The sequence below is a fragment of the Marmota monax genome, unplaced genomic scaffold (assembly GCF_021218885.2).
Source record: "Marmota monax isolate L192 unplaced genomic scaffold, Marmota_monax_Labrador192_F-V1.1 WCK01_AAM20220418_F8-fsc00052, whole genome shotgun sequence".
Classification (NCBI taxonomy): Eukaryota; Metazoa; Chordata; class Mammalia; order Rodentia; family Sciuridae; genus Marmota; species Marmota monax.
This window is the reverse complement of record NW_026693473.1, coordinates 7,520,801-7,540,826: the sequence shown is the minus strand read 5'-3', so window position 1 is coordinate 7,540,826 and position 20,026 is coordinate 7,520,801. Positions and strand designations below refer to the sequence as shown.

The following is a 20,026-nucleotide window of genomic DNA, read 5'->3' as shown; positions in this document are numbered from 1 at the left end:
CTTCTTTGAGATGTGGGGTTATATTGCCCAGCCAAGGTTTTCTCCTGTTATTATATCAAACAACAACTGTATATTCTTCCTCCTCTCTTCTGCTTTGGAAAAATTCAGAGTGAACTTTCAGCATACAATTTTCAGGGTTAGTAATTAGTGGCATCCACAGAGGCTGTGTGCCTAGTAGTTACAGAGTTTCAGATTGTATCCTATTTATTAAAAAACTTAAAATACCTTCCCTGGGCAATATCCAAAACAGTTTCATTCTACTGCATAATTTGCCTTCATCTCTATAGTCAAATGTAATCCATTAGCTTGTGCTGACAATGAGATTCTTTCCCATTTGGTGAAGGTGAGGGACAGCGAAGAAATCTCATGTTCTCCAAATGCGTACAGCATCTCTCCCCATCATTGTCCAAGCCATTCTCCTCAGGCTTTGAGGTTCAAGTCCTGGTCTGGAGACGAGAAAGTTTCATACCCAACCTTGTGGTCTTTTCTTCGGTAGTACATTCGCGTCAACACAGTCATCAGGAAAGTCTCCAGTATAAGGAGGTGGCAATTCATCACTGCAGTGTGAGATGAAATATAACATTGGTTATGCTAAGTTTTAAAGGTGGTAGATATCCCACTCACAGTCTGGTGTCTGAGTTAAGCAAGTTTCTCCCATTTATCCCCACACCAGGACATAGAGATACTGTCATAAGCAACAAAGTAGATTAATGGTAGAACTAGAATCAAACTTGGCTCTCTACCTTCTGTGATCTAATGCTCATACTTATGTGTTAATCAGTATGACCTACATTCAACTCACTCTCATTCCTCTCCCAGGAGTTAGGAGTTAAACCCATGACTTCCTGGGTTAGCCATCAGGGCTGGCCTCAAGCTGTGGAACTGCAGTTCTCTGTGTGATTAATGAGGTTAGTCAAAGCCTCTGCCCAGATTTATTGGAGACTTCTTTTCTGAGAAGTCAGGCTGGCCTAACCTCTTGTCCAAGATCTTCTCTTTCCTAACCTTCTCCTATCTCATCCATATCACAATGGGATAGGAGCCCTTATATGCTTACCTTGAGACCTGGTTTTAGAGGAAAATGGAGGTGAACAAGCAATCTGTCCACCATTGGCCAATATGGAGAAAATGGCAGGCTGCAGGGCAGTCATGATGAGAAGCATCTACAAAACAGAAGAGAGGGGATGGGTGGAAGGGGCTTGCCAGACAGGTTGCTGAAGCTAGGACTTGTCCTTCCATTATGGTTTTGGCCCACCATTAGATCTGTATAGCTAAGAGGGTTGAGATTCACACTTGATGAAATATTTATGGAATTTTAATCTTTAGCAAGTTACAATCTCACCTTCTATCCAATATTTTAATAAGAGTTGCTCACAAGAAACAAGAACTTATTTCCTTATCTTAATAACTGATGGACACTTGGGGGTAAAAAAAAAAAAAAAAAAAACCAGAAGAGGTGAACAAATGTGTCTTTCAGAGAATTTTCAGAAGAGGTTTTAAAATGAAGAGGCAGTGTGATGAAAAGAAGAAATGTGGGCTTGGGAGTTAGACCTGGAGTCTAGCTCCATCCCTCATTTGCCCCTGAGCAAACCTCATCACACCTATGGGTCTCAGTGCCCTGCTTTGTAAAACAGAAATGTTAATGAGCTCTGGGATTACTCTGAAAAGTTACATGTAATATACATGGTGTGGAGTAATTGATAGTTATAGCTGTAATAATGCTACTGTTAGTGGCATTGACAGATTATAAGACTTTAGGAAGTAATTGGTAGAAAAAAAATTTAAGGGTTCAATAATACATGTATTATAGGTTGAATTGTGTCTGCCCAAAAGATATGTTGAAGTACTGATCTTAGTACCCCAGAGTGTGACATGAAAGGGTGATTAGGTAAGAGGAGGTCATAAGGAATAGGGTGGGCCCCTAATCTAATAGGACTGGTGTCATAAAAACAGAAGAGGCACTAGACACATGAAGAGAGAGCATCATGTGATGGTGGGGGCAGAAACTGGAGTGATGCAGCTGCTGGCCACCATCAGAGAAGAGGAGGACAGGTGCAAGGTTCTCCCTGACAGGTTTCAGAGGAGTGTGGCTCTGCTGACACATTGATTTTGGACTTCTGGCCTCCAGAACCCTGAGACAATACATTTCTGTTGTTTTAAACCACCTGTTTGTGGTATTTTGTTATAGTGACCCTAAGAGACTACTACAGCACAGAAAGGTATAAAATAAGGAGGGGAGGGGCTGGGGTTATGGCTCAATGGTAGAGCACTTGCCTAGCATATGTGAGGCACTGGGTTTGATCCTCAGCACCACATAAAAATAAATAAAATAAAGGTATTAAAAGGTATTAAAATAAAAAAGGAGGGGAAAGACCACAGTTTAAGAGGATCCCACAGGGAACCCACAGTTTAAGAGAAAGATCCTCAGTGCTGCTTTTAGCCTATAGTCTTACCTCCTAACCCCAATCATCTGTAGACAGGAGGATCGAGAGTTCAAAGCCAGCCTCAAATATTTTTCCCTCCCCAAGGCATAGTTACCTGGAAAAGAACAAATTTGGCTCCCATGTTCTGTTCACCCAGGTGCAGCTTAGCTTGACGGAAAAGGATGCCCAGGGCCCAGAGAGCCATCAAGGTGGACACACCAAGTAAAGTGTTGATCCATAAAGCTGTGCTCTTCTCAGAAATCTGTTGGCAGACCAGAAAGTAGTCAGTGGGGGAGGCAAGCTCTTTTCTCCTTTTATTTCTCCCCTCCCATGTCAGGAAAGTTGTTAAAAAGCCCAAAGCCTTGGCCTATTCCAGTCTCATCTCTCCCTCTCAGATCCCCTGAGCCTCTACTTTTCCACAGCCATCCTGACCCTGAGGCCCTGTGTCAGGGGATGCTGGCTCCAGCTATTTCTAGAGCTCAAGAGTACTAAATGAGTCTTGGACTTTGCTACCCCTTACTCCTGGCTTACATCTGCTGGGTCATAGATGCCATCAGGGATGAGGAACAGTCCCACCAGGCTCAGTGTTATCTTGAAGAAGGCATATTGGAAAGGGCCCAATATTAGCAGCTGAAGCTTCTTTCTGAGGAGGGAAGAGGGTTAGGAAGATGAACCCACAAACTATGCACCTCAAGACCTGCCAACTTCCTCACTGGGCTCTGGGGCTGAAGCTAGACAGATGACACAGATACTAAAATGGATGGGGATACAGGAAGAAGCCAGGATTGAGAGCACTGGGAACTCTCCTTGCCTCCCATTTATCTGTAGGCTAGAATTCTGCTTTTTGAGCAAGAATGATCAAAACGCAGTGTTTACCTCAAACTAGTAATCAAAATGGGCAGAAGGGGGCAAGTAAATGGCCCAAAGTCCAGTTCTCTCTCTATGGTTAAAGTTTGTGGGGAAGTGGGCTGAAGTTTAGGAGCCTTCCTTCTTCCTTTTTCTGGGGAATGGATGCCCATTGTGGGTCCTGGATGTGGGATGCCCACCCCTTTATCACTGGCTTTGTCCTATACAAGACTAACTTTAAGAACCTTGAAGGAGAGCTACAGAGCCAAAAGAAGCTCTTGAGGGAATGTAGAAAGAGGATGCTCACCTGTTTCAGGATGCCTCTCCCTTCTGCCTTACCTGGTGAGCAAGAGTGGAGGACAGCAGGGGCAGCAACAGCAGCAGGGGCCTGTATGAACCCTCATTGGGGTGTCCTTCAGAGCTCTCAATACTGCCTCCTTACCACCAAAGCCTTCTACCATGACCAGCATGAGCAGGTAAAAGCACACAGCATAAAACCTGGGATTGGGGGAGATTGGGATTGCAAGTGGTATGGTGGGGACAGCAGAGGGGACATCCCTCACTGCTAAAGAGAGAAAGGTTGTGGGGAGAGTTGGTGCTTACTGAGGGGAAGACCATAGAGGCTGACATTCTGGATTTGTGACCCAAGAGGAGTGAGAGAAAGGACAGAGTCAAGAGGACTGGGAAGGTGGGAATCTGGGGACCAGGGGAGAAAAGAGGTGACTGAGGAATTGCCAAAATAAGGCACTCCCTAAATAGACCAGAAAGTTGAGCCTTGAATTAGCATAGATTGGGAAGGGCTGGATTCATAACTGGCATTAAAGAAATGGACTCTGAAGTCCTGGGGAGATGGAAATGCCTAACCAGAGGTGGAGGTGGGGCTGAACACTCACGAGGTTATGGCCATCTCCACAAGCATGAGGGAACGAGGGATCCAGAGACCAAAGCAACAGAACACAGACACTACCTGTTTGCAGAGGAGCAAGAACAGGTTAGGGCAGGGAGGGACATATCTCCAACCTATTGTGACAAGGCCTCAAGGAAGCAAGACATATATACATTTGAGGTGCCAGTCCTTAAAAATTGCTGCTGGGGGGGCTTGAGGGTATGCTCAGCAGTGAGTATGCCTAGCATTTACAAGGCCCTTGGTTCCATCCCATCAACAAAGTTTCAGCTGGAAAAATAAGGACCAATATAACTGGGTACAGTGGCGCACGCCTATAATCCCAGTGGCTTGGGAGGCTGAAGCAGGAGGATAGAGAGTTCAAAGCCAACCTCAGCAAAAGCAAGGTGCTAAGCAACTGAGTGAGACCCTGTCTCTAAATAAAATACAAAATAGTGCTGGGGATGTGGCTCAGTGGTTGAGTGCCCCTGAGTTCAATCCCTCATTTGAAAAAAAAAAAAATATATATATATATATATACACACACACACATACACACACACACACACACACACACACACACTTAGCAAGATACTCTCTCAACTTAGCAAGACACTCTCTCAAAGCTAAAAATAAAATAAAAAGGACTGGGGATGTAGTTAATGATAAAGTGACCTTGATTAAAGCCCCAGTAACAAAAAAAAAAGAATTGTCTATTGGCTTTCCCAGTCAGGGGAGCTCAGATTATATCCCCCTCCCCACAGGTAGTGGCAGGCAACTCTCTGCTGACAGGAAGTGTTCATTTAAAGAAATTCTCAAAATGATCCCTTTCTCCTTTCCAGTCCCTCCCAAATGGCAGCTAAAGGGCCCTCACTGTGGGTGCAGAGCTGCTCCAGAGTAGAGTCCTTCTCTTGATGGGGCAATGGGTGTTCTTGTACAGATAGACAGCATCCTCCAGGAAGATGGCAATTGAACCCAGGGCAAGAGAGGTCATGATGGCCAGGAGGGTAATTTCCACAGGGCCCGATGCTAAAGTAGAAGGGGAAGGTAGATTCCAGTGAGTTTGAGAGAGGAATTTGGGGATATGGAGAAAAAAGATACACTGAGTCTCAAAAGAGAAGCACCCACTAACCACTAAGTGTAAGATCTGACCATGAACCCTTGGAATGCAAAACAAGCAACTGTGAGCAACCCAGTCCATGTCCTTGGACACTAAAAGTAAAACATTGTTAGAGCAATATAATCGCAGGGAAAACTGACATAAAATGCATAGCTGCCCTGATTCTACCTCTAGTTCAGCCCCTTGGTACTGTCTCTCTATAAATATAATTACCTCAGACCAAGGGGTTGCTGCTTCTTGCTCTCAAAATGGCCCCCATTCTTCCTTGAATGTGTCTCTGCTTTCCTAAATTAAACTGTCTATGCCTCTGACACATCCTTAAATTCATTTCTGCAATGTCAAGAACCCCACTCATCCTGAGTTGAGGTCCCCCTCTCAGGAACTCCTCAGATCTCCTCTGGTGACAAGCTGAAGACTGAATACTGCTCCAATAGTCGCTGTGAGTTAACATTAACACTGGTTTTGCTCCTTTATTAAGAAGGGATTTGGGGCTGGGGCTGGGGCTCAGTGGTAGAGCGTTCGCCTTGCATGTGCGAGACCCTGGGTTCGATCCTCAGCACCACATAAAAATAAAATAAGTGAAATAAAGGTATTGTGTCCAACTACAACTAAAAATAAATATTTTTTTAATTTTTATTGTTGGTTGTTCTTGATATATCATAGTTCTTGATATATCATATTTCACACTTTAATTCAAGTGGGTTATGAACCCCCATTTTTACCCCATATACAGATTGCAGAATCACATCAGTTACACATCCATTGATTTACATATTGCCATACTAGTGTCTGTTGTATTCTGCTGCCTTTCCTATCCTCTACTATCCCCCCTCCCCTCCCCTCCCCTCCCCTCTTCTCTCTCTACCCTCTCTACTGTCATTCATTTCTCCCCCTTGTATTATTTTTCCCTTTCCCCTCACTTCCTCTTGTATGTACTTTTGTATAACCCTGAGGGTCTCCTTCCATTTCCATGCAATTTCCCTTCTCTCTCCCTTTCCCTCCCACCTCTCATCCCTGTTTAATGTTAATCTTCTTCTCATGCTCTTCGTCCCTACTCTGTTCTTAGTTACTCTCCTTATATATCAAAGAAGACATTTGGCATTTGTTTTTTAGGGATCGGCTAGCTTCACTTAGCATAATCTGCTCTAATGCCATCCATTTCCCTGCAAATTCTATGATTTTGTCATTTTTTAATGCAGAGTAATACTCCATTGTGTATAAATGCCACATTTTTTTTAAATCCATTCGTCTATTGAAGGGCATCTAGGTTGGTTCCACAGTCTTGCTATTGTGAATTGTGCTGCTATGAACATCGATGTAGCAGTGTCCCTGTAGCATGCTCTTTTTAGGTCTTTAGGGAATAGACCGAGAAGGGGAATAGCTGGGTCAAATGGTGGTTCCATTCCCAGCTTTCCAAGAAATCTCCATACTGCTTTCCAAATTGGCTGCACCAATTTGCAGTCCCACCAGCAAGTGTACCCTTTTCCCCACATCCTCGCCAGCACTTGTTGTTGTTTGACTTCATAATGGCTGCCAATCTTACTGGAGTGAGATGGTATCTTAGGGTGGTTTTGATTTGCATTTCTCTGACTGCTAGAGATGGTGAGCATTTTTTCATGTACTTGTTGATTTATTGTATGTCCTCCTCTGAGAAATGTCTGTTCAGGTCCTTGGCCCATTTGTTGATTGGGTTATTTGTTATCTTATTGTCTAATTTTTTGAGTTCTTTGTATACTCTGGATATTAGGGCTCTATCTGAAGTGTGAGGAGTAAAGATTTGTTCCCAGGGTGTAGGCTCCCTATTTACCTCTCTTATTGTTTCTTTTGCTGAGAAAAAACTTTTTAGTTTGAGTAAGTCCCATTTGTTGATTCTAGTTATTAACTCTTGTGCTATGGGTGTCCTATTGAGGAATTTGGAGCCCGACCCCACAGTATGTAGATCGTAGCCAACTTTTTCTTCTATCAGACGGCGTGTCTCTGATTTGATATCAAGCTCCTTGATCCATTTTGAGTTAACTTTTGTGCATGGTGAGAGAAAGGGATTCAGTTTCATTTTGTTGCATATGGATTTCCAGTTTTCCAAGCACCATTTGTTGAAGATGCTATCCTTCCTCCATTGCATGCTTTTAGCCCCTTTATCAAATATAAGATAGTTGTAGTTTTGTGGATTGGTTTCTGTGTCCTCTATTCTGTACCATTGGTCCACCCGCCTGTTTTGGTACCAGTACCATGCTGTTTTTGTTACTATTGCTCTGTAGTATAGTTTGAAGTCTGGTATCGCTATACCGCCTGATTCACACTTCCTGCTTAGCATTGTTTTTGCTATTCTGGGTCTTTTATTTTTCCATATGAATTTCATGATTGCTTTCTCTATTTCTACAAGAAATGCCGTTGGGATTTTGATTGGCATTGCATTAAACCTATAGAGAACTTTTGGTAATATTGCCATTTTGATGATGTTAGTTCTGCCTATCCATGAACAGGGTATATTTTTCCATCTTCTAAGATCTTCTTCTATTTCTCTCTTTAGGGTTCTGTAGTTTTCATTGTATAAGTCTTTCACCCCTTTTGTTAGGTTGATTCCCAAGTATTTTATTTTTTTCATGAGGCCCTGGGTTCAAATCCCCATGCACCAAAAAAAAAAAAAAAAAAAAAGTAGCATCAGTGTATTTTTTTTTTTTTGTTAAAAGGGGATTTGACTGGGGATGTAAAATCAGTGGTAAAGTTCTTGCTTAGCTCAAGGCCCTGGGTTCTTTGCACAGCACCATCCAAAAAAGAAAGAAAGACTTTGACTTTTTGTCCTTGAAATTTTTAACTAATTTTAATGGACAAAATTTGTAATATATGGTATACAACATAATATTTTTATAAATCTTTGCATTGTGGAATGGTGAAATCAATCTAATTCATTCAACACCTCACATATTTGTATTCTGTTATGGTGAGAACATTTAAAATTTATTCTCAGCAATTTTCAAGAATATAATACATTTTTATTATTTATAATCACCATGTTATACAACAGATCTCTTGAATTTATTCCTCATATCTGAAATTTTGTATAATTTGACCAATATCTCTCTAATACTCCACTCTCTGCCCAATTATTAGTTCAAATTTTTCAGATTTCACATTTGAGATCTTTTCTCTTTCTGTGCCCGACTTATTTCCGTTAATATAATGTTCTCCATGTTTGTCCATGTTGTTGCTGACATGATTTTATTGTGTAAAGACACCACATTTCCTTTATCTATTCATCTATTGGTGGACACTAGATTGATTCCAAATCTGGGTTCTTATGAATAGAGCTGCAATAAACACAGAGGTGCATCTTCCTTGAAACTTTTTCCCCCCAGTACCAGGGATTGAACCCACTAAGCACTTAACCACTAAGCCACATTCCCAGTCCTTTTTATTCTGGCTTTTCTTGAATTTGTTTTTTAAATTTTTGTGTAGTTGTACACAATGCCTTTATTTTATTTGTTTATTTTTGTGTGGTGCTAAGAATAAAACCCAGGCAAGTGCTCTGCCCCTGAGCTATAGCCCCACCCCACCCCCTTTTTTTTGAAACCTTTGAAACACAACGATGACAGGATTTTTCTTTATTTTGGGGCGGGGAATTGAACTCGGGGGCACTCGGCCACTGAGCCACATCCCCAGCCCTATTTTGTATTTTAGAGACAGGGTCTCATTGAGTTGCCTAGCGCCTTGCTTTTGCTGAGGCTGGCTTTGAACTCACAATCCTCCTGTCTCAGCCTCCCAAGCTCCTGGAATTACAGGCATGCACCACTGCACCCAGCACAACAGAGAATTTTTTTACATAATTCTTCAGTTATGCAACTATGTGTGTGTGTGAATAAAATGATCATGAACATACACATAAAGCCTACCATACATCAAAATAATTCTGGATGGGTAAGGAGATAAGTCTTTAAAATTAAATAGGGAAAATAGAAAAAGAATAGAATTTTATTTTCATTAAAACTTTGAAGAAGGGAAGATCATCCTAAGCATTACAGAAATCCAAGAAATCACAAATAGAATGATGGTCAAATTCAATGCAAAAACGTAAAACTCTGAGATGGGGGATAAAAAAAAGCAACAAACTGGAGGACTTTTTTTTTTTTTTTTGTAGGATGGGGAATTGAACTTAGGGGCACTTTATTACTGAGCTACATCCCCAAGCATTTTTATTTTGAGACAGGGTCTTGCCAAGTTGCTCAGGTTGGTCTGAAATTTGCCATCCTCCTGCCTCCACTTCTTGAATAGCTGGGATTACAAATGTGGACTACCATGCTCAGCTGAAGGAAAATGTTTTTAATAAATGTGCAATCAAGTTTAAGATAATTATTATATAAACAAAATTGATAACAAAAACAGGAGGCTTTTGCTGAGAAACTGAAAAATGATATTGATACACTTCAGGGCAATGTGAAAATATTGAACCTGCTGAGTAGCTAGAGAAAAGCAAAATAGTAATGATATATTTTTAGTCTATTACAGGATAATGTTTATAATATTATTAATAGTCTTAAATCAGAAACAACCTAAATATCCAACAATATTGTAATTTTTGAGTAAACTGCCCAATAAAATATTATTCAGTCCATAAGAAAATGTGTGCACACCATAAAAATCTTTGCAAAGTGTGTAATAATATTTTTTAAATTTTTTTTAGTTGTTGATGGACCTTTATTTATTTATTTGTATGCGATGCTGAGAATCAAACCTAGTGCCTCACACATGCTAGGCAAGCACTTTGCCACTGAGCCACAACCCTAGCTCAAATTATTTTCTTCATTATGACTGCATTTTCCTTTCTTAAAAAATATTTTTTAGTAGTTTATGGACCTTTATTTTATTCATTCATTTATATGCGGTGCTGAGAATTGAACCCAGTGCCTCACACATATAAGGCAAGTGCTCTACCACTGAGCCACCATCCCAGCCCTGTAATAATATTTTTAAAAAATATATTAACAGATCTGCACATTTTTGGTCACCTGATTTATGACAAAGGTGCCCACACAGTTTGGTAGTATCTATTAAAACCAGTCATACCTTGGACTTAGCAATTCTATTCCTGGATACATATTCAATAGAATAGAGGACTTATAACCACCACAAAGATGTTCAGAGCAACATTATTCATAATGGTCCCAACTGGAAGCAATGTTTTTCAATAAAAATACAGATAACTGCATGGCAATATATTTTCACAATGGAACATTATGTGGCAATAAAAAGAAACAAATTGCTGAAACACTCAACAAAACAAATTAATCTTAAAAACATGAGTTAAGGAAGTCAGAGTACATATTGTCCAATTATATTTTTAAAATATTTATGTTTTAGTTGTAGTTGGACACAATACCTTTATTTTATTTATTTTTATATGGTGCTGAGGATCGAACCCAGGGCCTCGTATGTGCTAAGCGAGCGCTCTACCCCAGCCCCAGCCCCTGTCCAATTATTTTTATAGGAAGTTGAAGAATGAGAAAATTGATCTATAGAGATGATTAACATTAGACTGTGGGGTTTTGGAGGAATATCAACTAGGAGAAGAACAGAGATACTTCTGGATGCTGAAGATGTTTTTAATATTTTTCTGGTAGTTGTTACATAGATTTTCATGGGTAAAAATTCATCAGCTACATACTTCTGATCATTGCCCTTTACTATCTGTAAGCTATGAGTGGAAAAAAAAAAAACATCAACAAAGGAGAAGTAAAATTACAACTATGCTTAAAGGATTTGGTTGGGGAGAGAGGAATACAAAACAGCTAAAGAGTGGGAAATTAATACTTTATCTTACAAAACAAAGTCAACAACCGGGCCTGGTGGCACATACCTGTAATCCCAGCAGCTCAGCAATGGCAAGGCATTAAGCAACTCAGTGAGACCCTATCTCTAAATAAAATTAAAAAAGGGCTGGGGATATGGTTCAGTGGCCTAGTGCCCTATGTTCAATCTCTTGTACCAAAATAAATAAATAAATAAAAAGTCAACAAATACCATTCATACTTGACAGAACAAGAAATAAACTATAGATATATTATATGAAGCTATCCATATCCAACTAAAATTATTGACATTCTTATGTGGAGAAAATGGAAAAAGGTTGGTGCTAAGTGAAATGAATCCTCATGGAGGCAGCCACTGATGTTGTTCAAAATTAAAACCCCAGGAAAGGATGGTATACAAATATTGGTGATTTGAAGGAAATGTTAGGTAGGAGTTCAGGGACACTAAGATGGCGGAGAGAGGGTATTAGAAAGAAATCACTACAGGACAAGAAAAGTTCTGGCCCTGTTTACCATAAATCCCCTCTGAGGTCTAATCACCATGACAGCTCCTGACACAGGTTTAAATTTTAAAATGACCAATGGGGGTAAAGAGGGCAGTATTCTAATTAAGTTTTCTAATGTAACAAATGGAGGGGGTGGATTGGAAAATATTCTAATCAGGTATCATGAGATAACCAATGGGAGCCAATGGGGTAAGGTCTTCAATCAGGTCTGTACAGGGAAGAGAAAACCCCACAGTTCAGGATATAAGACCCTAATTTCCAGATACTGGGGCCTTGACATCTGTCTGTTTCTCTGTCTGTCTGTCTCTATCTACTCCACTCTTCCTAACAGAGTATTATGTCCACCTCCAATAAATCTATATCTGTTACTTTTGTGTATCTTGCTTAATTCTTTGTTCCGGCCACCAAGGAACTGAATTTCGACTGGACATCCCAATGGTAACAGGAGCAGAGGACTCATCAGCTAAAAGTTAGAAGCAGTTGTCTTTGAGGAAAAAGAAATGAGAATGAATAGGTCAGGAGCTTGCTGATTTTTATTAGTAGTTGTTTTGTACTACATGACTTTTCAACCATGTTCATGTGTTACATGTTCATGTGTTACATGAACATTGTATCAAAGGATACAATAAAAATTTAAAAAGTCACTGCACAGAAAAATACCTATGATACTTTAAAAAACATTTAGCAATTGTTGTTTTGGAGTGATAACACTGTAGGTGATTTTTATCTTCCAATTTTCTGTTTTTTCTTTTGTATATTTCAATTATTTTTATATTGCATATTTTATTCATATTTTATTTGTACTAGGGATTGAACCTGGGGCATTCCAAGCTACATCCCCATCCCTTTTTATTTTCTATTTTGAGACAAGGGGTCCCTAAGTTTGCCTGTCCAGATTGGTTTCAAACTTGTAATCTTCCTGCCTTAATCTCCTGAGTAGCTGGGATTATTGGCAATGAATATGCATTTTAGAACAAAAATAAGCTTTTTAAGAAAAGAACATATGTGGCTGGGCACTGTTGTACATGCCTGTAATCCCAGGAATTCAGGAGGCTGAGGCAGGTGGATCATGAGTTCAAAGCCAGCCTCAGCAACTTAGTGAGACCCTGTCTCTAAATAAAATATGAAAAAGGGGCTGAGAATATGGCTCAGTAGTCAAGCGCCCTTGGGTTCAATCTCTGGTACCAAAAAAAAGAAGGAAAAAAAACACTTTTTTCCAAATATATAATAATGTGAAAAAATTCATATGATGCCATGCTTATAAAAACAGGACATAAAATTGTAGGTGTAGTAGGGTTTCTACAAATGTTAAATAAAAGCTTAGAAAAGGGAAATCACACAAAGATATTCTCAATGCCTGACTCGGTTAGACAATTGATTTTTTTTTCTTTTTGTTTTTTCAAATTTACTGAAGCCAGATTATTTTCATAGTAGAAATGTTTGGTTAAAAAAAAATAATAAAGTCCAGAGAGGAAAAAGCAAAAGTTACTTCAGTAGATCTCTAAAAATCTATGTTTGAATTATTGGGAGTCTCTGCCACTGGGCTCTCTGCCCCTCTCCCACTCAGCTCCTGTCCTCTGCTGAGCTAGAAGTGGCCTTCCACAAGCCATCCACGCCAAAGCTTTTCCCAGCCGTCACGAACCAGGGTCCCCCTCCTCCTGGTTCCTCTCCTGACCTCAACCCGGGATCTTCTTCTTAGTCCTCACCCTCTCCCATAACCTGTGTTCTCCAGACTTCAAGGAAGACATGTTAAATGGTACAAGCCCGACACATGTGGAAGCTAGAAATGTAAAAATCAAAGTAGAATAGTGATTACTAGAGGCTAGGAAGGAAGCGGGGACCTGGCCACAGAGGGAATGTAGATAGCGAGTACCGCAACACCTGTTAGGAGGGACAAACAAGTTCAGTGTCAAATGACTACAGCTCACAAAAACCTGGTATATATTTTATGAAGGAGTTGAGTAGATGAGCTTGAGGTCTCCAAAAATAAGGAAATCATATGAAGATGGAAATGCTAATTACCCTGATTTGATCGATACACATTGCACACACGTCTTGAAACATCACACTGTATCTCACAAATGTGTACAAGTATTATGCGTTAATTAAAAAAAAAAAATCACTGCAGCTCAGCTCCTCCCTGGGTGTCAAGGCTTGGGATCTTGCTGCCACTCTTTCAACTTCCCACCAACCACTCTGAGCCATTCCTGCCTCTAGGACTTTCTCCTTGGCCTCTGCTTTTCTCCCTGAGCTCTGTATCACTGAGCTCTTGGCTCCTGCTCCAGCGCTCAGGGGCAGCAGCCTGCGCTGACAGTCCTGTGTGATTTGGCTGCACATCACAGTAAGGTCATTTGCATAGCTGTTTTCTTGTTTTCATCTGCCTCCACTTGGAGGCAGAGGCTTTGTCTGTCAGGCTTGCTCTGTGTTCTGTCTCCTAGTTCCTGCAACAGTAACTATTCTATAACTATTTGTTGAAAGAAAGAACCCTGTAGGAACTCCTATCACCATCCCCATTTTATAGGCTTTTTCAGGAAACTAGACTTAGAGAGTCAAGCACTTTGCACATGAGACACTGCCTAGAAGTGAAGATGAGATTTAAACCTGAGGTTCCTGATGTCAAGTCCATACTCTTAACCATAACACACAGACTTTGGGTACATGTGTACATAGTTAGGGGAGGGAAAATAAACTGCGACCCAAAGTTCAAGTTTATAAAGTAAGGGTAGAATAGTGACTGCCAACAGAAAAAATGATTTGCAGTTTCTTATAACTGCCGCTTTGGTCCTCTGTTCTTTTCATACTTGCAGTATTTACAGGTTTTTGTATCCACTTCCACAGTGCAAAAGTGAAGAAAAACAGAGAAGTTCCTTAGCATCCATTAGCTCATTTATCCTTTAGAAGATTGATCTCTCCCTTACTTTTCTGATCTAACCCAGTTCTTCTCAAAATGTGTTTTAATAGCTACTTGGGGGCAAAAATTGTTCTATGGCTAAAGGATTTTTAGAAATGCATTGAACAGAATTTAACATGTTTTTCTTTTTCTGCAGAGCATACTTAAGTTTCTAATTTGCTAATTTATAATGTGAATTTCCAAAAGGAAAGTATAGAATGCATCTTCTCCAAAACAATTTTCTATAGAACTCTATTTTCATGAAACACTCCTTGTAATTAATATTCCAAGGAAGACACTGGCATATGCTTGTCCAATTAATCATTTTGAACATATCTTTAGCAATTGTCAAATTTCCCACTGTTTCTGAAATAGTAATTATTTATTTATTTATTTATTGCTGGGGATCACACATGTCGAGCAAATGGTCTACCCACTGAGTCACATCTCCAGCCCTGAAGAAGACTTTTTAAATAATGTAAACAATATAATAACATTACATAAAATTTTGAAAGAATAGTCACTCATAATCCCAGCTTCCTACTAAAAACTTATTTCTGTTTTTTCACATTTTCTTTCTGGAGGTTAAGATTACAGGTTTTAGAGTCAGAGATAGTTGAATTCAAAGTAAAGTGCCACTTAACTGTTTACTCTATGGACAGATGAATTATTTTCTCATTAAATCACTTAGCAAAGTATGTGGTATACAGTAGTTACTCGATAAAAAGTAGCTTTTAAAAGTATCTGATTTCCTGGGGGTGGTGGCACATGCCTATAATCCCAGTGGCTCAGGAGGCTGAGGCAGGAGGACTGCCAAGTTCAAAACCAGTCTCAGCAACTTAGCGAGACCCTGTCTCAAAATAAAAAATTAAATAGAGCTGGGGATGTTGCTCAATGGTTAAGCACCCTGGGTTTGATCCCTGGTATAAAACAACAACAACAATAACAAAAACCCAGCATCTGATTAAAGGGCCTACATGTTGTTGTTGTTGTTATTATTATTATTGGTACTAGGGATTGGAACCAGAGGCGCTTAACCACTGAGCCACATCCCCAGTACTTTTTTATGTTATTTAGAGACAGGGTCTTGATAGGTTTCTTATGGCCTCCCAAATTGCTGGGATTACAGGCATGTGCTATTTTATCCAATTTTGATTGGCTAACTTTCCTCATACTGACTATGCGAATCCTTTGTCCATTAGAGGTTTGAAAGCATTTTATCTTCCCCATTCTGTGGTTTGACTTTCAACAGCACTTTTAGTTAAATAGTTTTTTTTTTTATCTTCATGTAGTCGATCTTCATGATCATTTGTGCTTTCTTGTTTTAAGAAATTATTCTCTATTGTCAATCATAAAAAATGTCTTTCTATATTATTTTTGTAAAAATGTTTGCATTTTACACTTAAGTACTTAATCTATCTGAATTGAAGCTACTCTAGAGCTAGTTTCCTTTGGGCTATTGCCGAGCACCTCTTCTTAAAAGTCTATCTGGCCCAAGGGAGCATCCACTCATATGGTGACCATCTAAGGAGGAATAGCTGATTTCCGGACCTCCATTCTGTTGCTTTGCTTTATCTCTGGCCCTTTGCCATTATTGCCTTATTGCTTTAATTACTACAGCTTTATTATAACCCTTAATCTCTGGTAGGGTGGCTTTCCTCCATACACTTTTCCAAATTGTCTTGGCTTTCTCGACTCTTTCATATAAATTTTCAAATCAATCCATTAAAAAAAAACAGTAAGGATTATAATCACAATCACATCATTAGCGTTTGAAAAGCCAATTATTGAAAGATTTAATAGTTCTTCTGGAATACTTTTTCTTATATAACTATCTAAGAGCAGGACATGGTGATGCACACCTGTGATTCCAGCAGCTTAGGAGGCTGAGGCAGGAGGATCATGAGTTCAAAGCCAGTCTCAGGAATTTATCAAGGTTCTAAGCAACTCAGGGAGACCCTGACTCTAAACAAAATATTTTAAAAGGGGACTAGGGGAGTGACTCAGTGGTTAACCACCCCTAGATTCAATCCCCAGTATAAAAACAAAAACAAAACAAACAAACAAACTATTTAAGAAACAACAGCGTTTACCAAAGGAGCGAGGAAAGGGTTTATTTACCATATTCTCCAGCCTCTGGTTCTCCTTTTCTTTCACTGCCATTGCCTTGAACCTACATTTACCTGTCTAAATATTTACCAGATCACCTGCTCCTTCTGCATTCCCCAACCCTCCCTTTCCTTTCCCAACACTTCTGTGACTCAGACTCTTCTATCACACTAATTGAGGACAGTAACCTCTCATTTATATCCCTGCTGCTCAAGGCTCTTCCCCCACAGTTCATCCTGATTACTGATTAACGGTCCTAAATCACTGTTTCATCCATCCCCTCCCAACACCACAGCCCTCACCAACTGCATCTGCCCACAGAATAAAGTACAACTCCTGGGTCTGATGCTCATCAGGCCCCACCTTACCTGCCCGACCCTCTCAATTGTCTTCTCCTCCTCCACCAGTAACCTTGAATTCTGCCAGATGTAGTTCCCTGCAGTATCTGGGAAGCCTGCCAATTCATTCTGTCCCCATCCCTGCTCCAGGAATGCCCAGTGCCTGCTCTTCACATCTCAGATCCCACCTGTTCCACCTGGATCAAGGCAGCTTGCTCAGCTCCCAGACCAGAATGGTCAACCTGTGTTGATCATCTTTGGTGTTTCTGTTTACAGTTTTTTTAGCAAAGCAGTGTAAGAACTATTTTGTTATGTTAAGCGAGATTTCTCAACTGAGGCTTTGGCCTAGATAATTCTTTGTTGTGGAGGGCTGTCCTCTGCACTGTTAGGAGGTAGGTGTGACAGCCTCCCTGGCATCTACCTACCGGATGGTATTCTCTGGTGTGGCAGTCAAAACTGTCTCCAGATATTGCCAAATGTCTGCTGGCCTGAGGTCTCACATGAGGAAAATTTGTGTCTCCTGCTGCACTCTTAAAACAGAAGCTTCCTGAAAAATGATTGTAGCTGCCAACTGTTGGCACTAACCACTGAGAACCACCAGGCATCTTTGGACACTTTGGCAGTTGGCAACACTCTGGTTCAGAGCATCTGAAGAAGAGTTGTGCATAGCTCAGGGACATGCCCACATCTACCTCCCCAAGCACACTGACAGCAAGCACCCTGTTGCTCAGGAAGTCTATTCTGCACAGTGTCAACATCTGGAAGGAGGCTCAGGAAAGCATTAAGTGTACCACAGCGACATGATTCCTATTCAACATCTTAGAGGTGGTTTATCATGCAGCAAGATAACAAAACAAGATGTGTGTGTGTAAGTCACATTTGTTAGAAAGATGCAGAGCCATTTGATTCTCAGTGTTTTTTTTGTGTCTAGGGAATGAACCAAGTCATATTCCATGCATTTCACTTTCTTTCTTTCTTTCTTTTTTTTACTCCATGTGCTATTATTATTATTTTTTAAACTCTTTTTTTTTAAATGTTTAGGTTTTAGGTGTAGATGGACTCAACACAATGCTTTTATTTTTATCTGGTGCTGAGAATTGAACCTGGGTCCTGCCCATGCTAGGTGAGCGATCTACTGCTAAGCCACAATCCCAGCCCACCATGTGCTATTATTTTTGTTTATTTATTTTTATGTGGTGCTGAGGATTGAACCCAGGGCCTCACACACGCTAGGAGAGCACTCTACCACTGAGCTACAGCCCTAGCCCCTGCCTTTCACTTTCAAAAGCAATTGAGCAATACCCATCTAAATGGCCAATACTTTGAGAACTCTCTTTTCTTTCTTTCATAGTGGAAATCGACCCCAGGGGTGCTATCCCATGGAGCTGCATCCTAGCCCTTTTTATTTATTTTTGAGACAGGGTCTCACTAATTTGCCAAGACTGGCTTCAAACTTGTGATCATCCTGCTTCAGCCTCTTGAGTGACTGGGATTACAGGCGTGCACCACTGCACCTGGCCTGTGAGAACACTTTTATAGATTCATTTAAGTTGAGGTCATTACTCAAAGTAGCTTCCCCTCTAAGTGCTATATACTCTTTTCTGAGAGGATGTTATGCAGCCTGCCTCTAGGGTACTTGGATCATTTGGGCACCATCTTGAGGCCCTTGAAAGCCCTGGAATCTAGAAAATGCTCCATGTTCCAGTGTCCACAATTTGAATATGCCTTGAGGCTAGGATCTGTGGAGGGCCCACCTCAGGTTTGTCTCCTGGGCTAGGTTGTCATGCCCCACTTTGGGCCTGCTGACTCCTCAGGGAATTGCCCTTCTCCAGGATGTTAGTTACTATGAATACCATGCCAGTCATTCCCCAAAGTTGATCAGGCTGGCCGGCTCAGGACCTCTTCTCTTTCGCTCCCCCATCTGTCCCGACTTCCCTCAGGGATGTGTATCTCCTCTCTTCAGTGCCTTCTGGGGAGGGCCCTGACTCACCTCTCAGGAGCTGGGCTGCAGTGGGGGGGTGGGAGAAGCAGTCTGAAGGGATGCCATAGTTGGTTCTCAGCACCTCCAGAAGATCTTCTGTGTACCTAGAGAGACACCAGCTTATGTTTGGAACCACTGGGTCTAGAGAAGGATGTGTGACCTTCACAAGCAGCATGTAACCCTATTTACCTGATACTTCTCCTGCGCCCCTCCCCACAGGGGGTTTGTTCATTTCCCCCTCAAGGTCCTGTTTCTTGGAGAGGGGAACTGCCAATTAGCTACGTGCAGGTCTGGCTGCAATGCCCAAGGAGCCCACAATTCTTTTAACACCCAAGAGGGCAGCAACCCAAGAAGAAAGAGCAGGGTCCCAGAGAAAGGATGGATTCTTAGCACCAGGATGGGTCCCCTGTTGGTCAGGGCTCGGTGCAAGCTCCCACCTCTGAGATCTTTCTCTGCCCAGGTTGTGGGGGAAAGTCCCTGAAGTGGTCCCACAATTTCTCTGAGGACCCAGGGACAGTCAGAGCATTTTAGTTCTTTATGCAGGGAATCAAAGGGCTCTGGGACGGAGAGAGGGACAGGTCAGAGCAACAGGAAATACTGCTGATTAGCAGCTGGCTCCCCGCCCAGGGTCTGCCAGCTTCACTTACCTAGGGTCAAGTTTTATCTGAGTCCTGTCTGGCTCCATCATCCCTTTTCTCTTCCACTCTTCTGTAGTCACTGAAGGAGTGGAAGGACAGGCAGGGCCCACAGGTTGGGGGCACAGAGAGGGGTGACTCCTGCCTGGCACTGCGGTGCAGGCTTTCTCCAAGAACCAGGGTGGAGGGCAGGTGGAATCGGTTCTTGCCTTCTGAGTCTCTCAGCTCCTAGTGCCAACCTCCTATCTAAGTCCACCCTGGAGGAATTTGATCCTCTAACTGGCTGAGTTCCTGGACTCCTCCCTATCCTTAGGTGTGGTCTCTCCTCCCTTCCTCAGACTGATGCCTTTAGCTACCTCTTGCTCACCTCCCAACCCCCATCCTACATCCTCCCTTAAAGAGCTTTTAGAACTGGCTGGTCCCAAGACAAAAGTCCTCCTGCCCAGGCCCAAGTTGGGGACAAAATCCTTACTCGTCCCTGAAAATCTCCTGGT

General features: G+C 41.3%; 1 protein-coding gene across 2 annotated transcripts; it reads right to left on the bottom strand.

The window, feature by feature from the left end:
• Positions 1-186: 186 nt before the first annotated feature.
• Positions 187-19,771, bottom strand: Slc51a (solute carrier family 51 subunit alpha). Of its 2 annotated transcripts, XM_046457868.2 has the most exons (9): positions 19,545-19,771; positions 18,907-19,001; positions 5,024-5,178; positions 4,160-4,233; positions 3,606-3,764; positions 2,952-3,063; positions 2,536-2,682; positions 1,055-1,160; positions 187-557 (listed from the first exon to the last, which is right to left on the bottom strand). In XM_046457868.2, exons 1-9 carry the CDS (start codon positions 19,583-19,585, stop codon positions 421-423), a joined length of 1,026 nt encoding a protein of 341 aa, XP_046313824.1. In that variant the 5' UTR covers positions 19,586-19,771; the 3' UTR covers positions 187-420. The 2 variants fall into 2 exon arrangements, with proteins under 2 accessions (XP_046313824.1, XP_046313825.1); XM_046457869.2 differs by lacking the exons at positions 18,907-19,001; positions 19,545-19,771 and adding an exon at positions 16,591-16,730.
• Positions 19,772-20,026: the final 255 nt, after the last annotated feature.

Bases quoted from the DNA above. Each gene is read 5' to 3' on its own strand.
- Slc51a (XM_046457868.2), bottom strand. From the start codon at position 19,585: ATGATGGAGCCAGACAGGACTCAGATAAAACTTGACCCTAG. The intron at 5,179-18,906 runs GTGAGTCAGGGC...CTTCTACTTTAG, and splicing joins TGCAGCCCAGCTCCTGAGAG to CATCGGGCCCTGTGGAAATT. The intron at 1,161-2,535 runs GTAACTATGCCT...TCTGTTTTGTAG, and splicing joins CCAAATTTGTTCTTTTCCAG to ATGCTTCTCATCATGACTGC.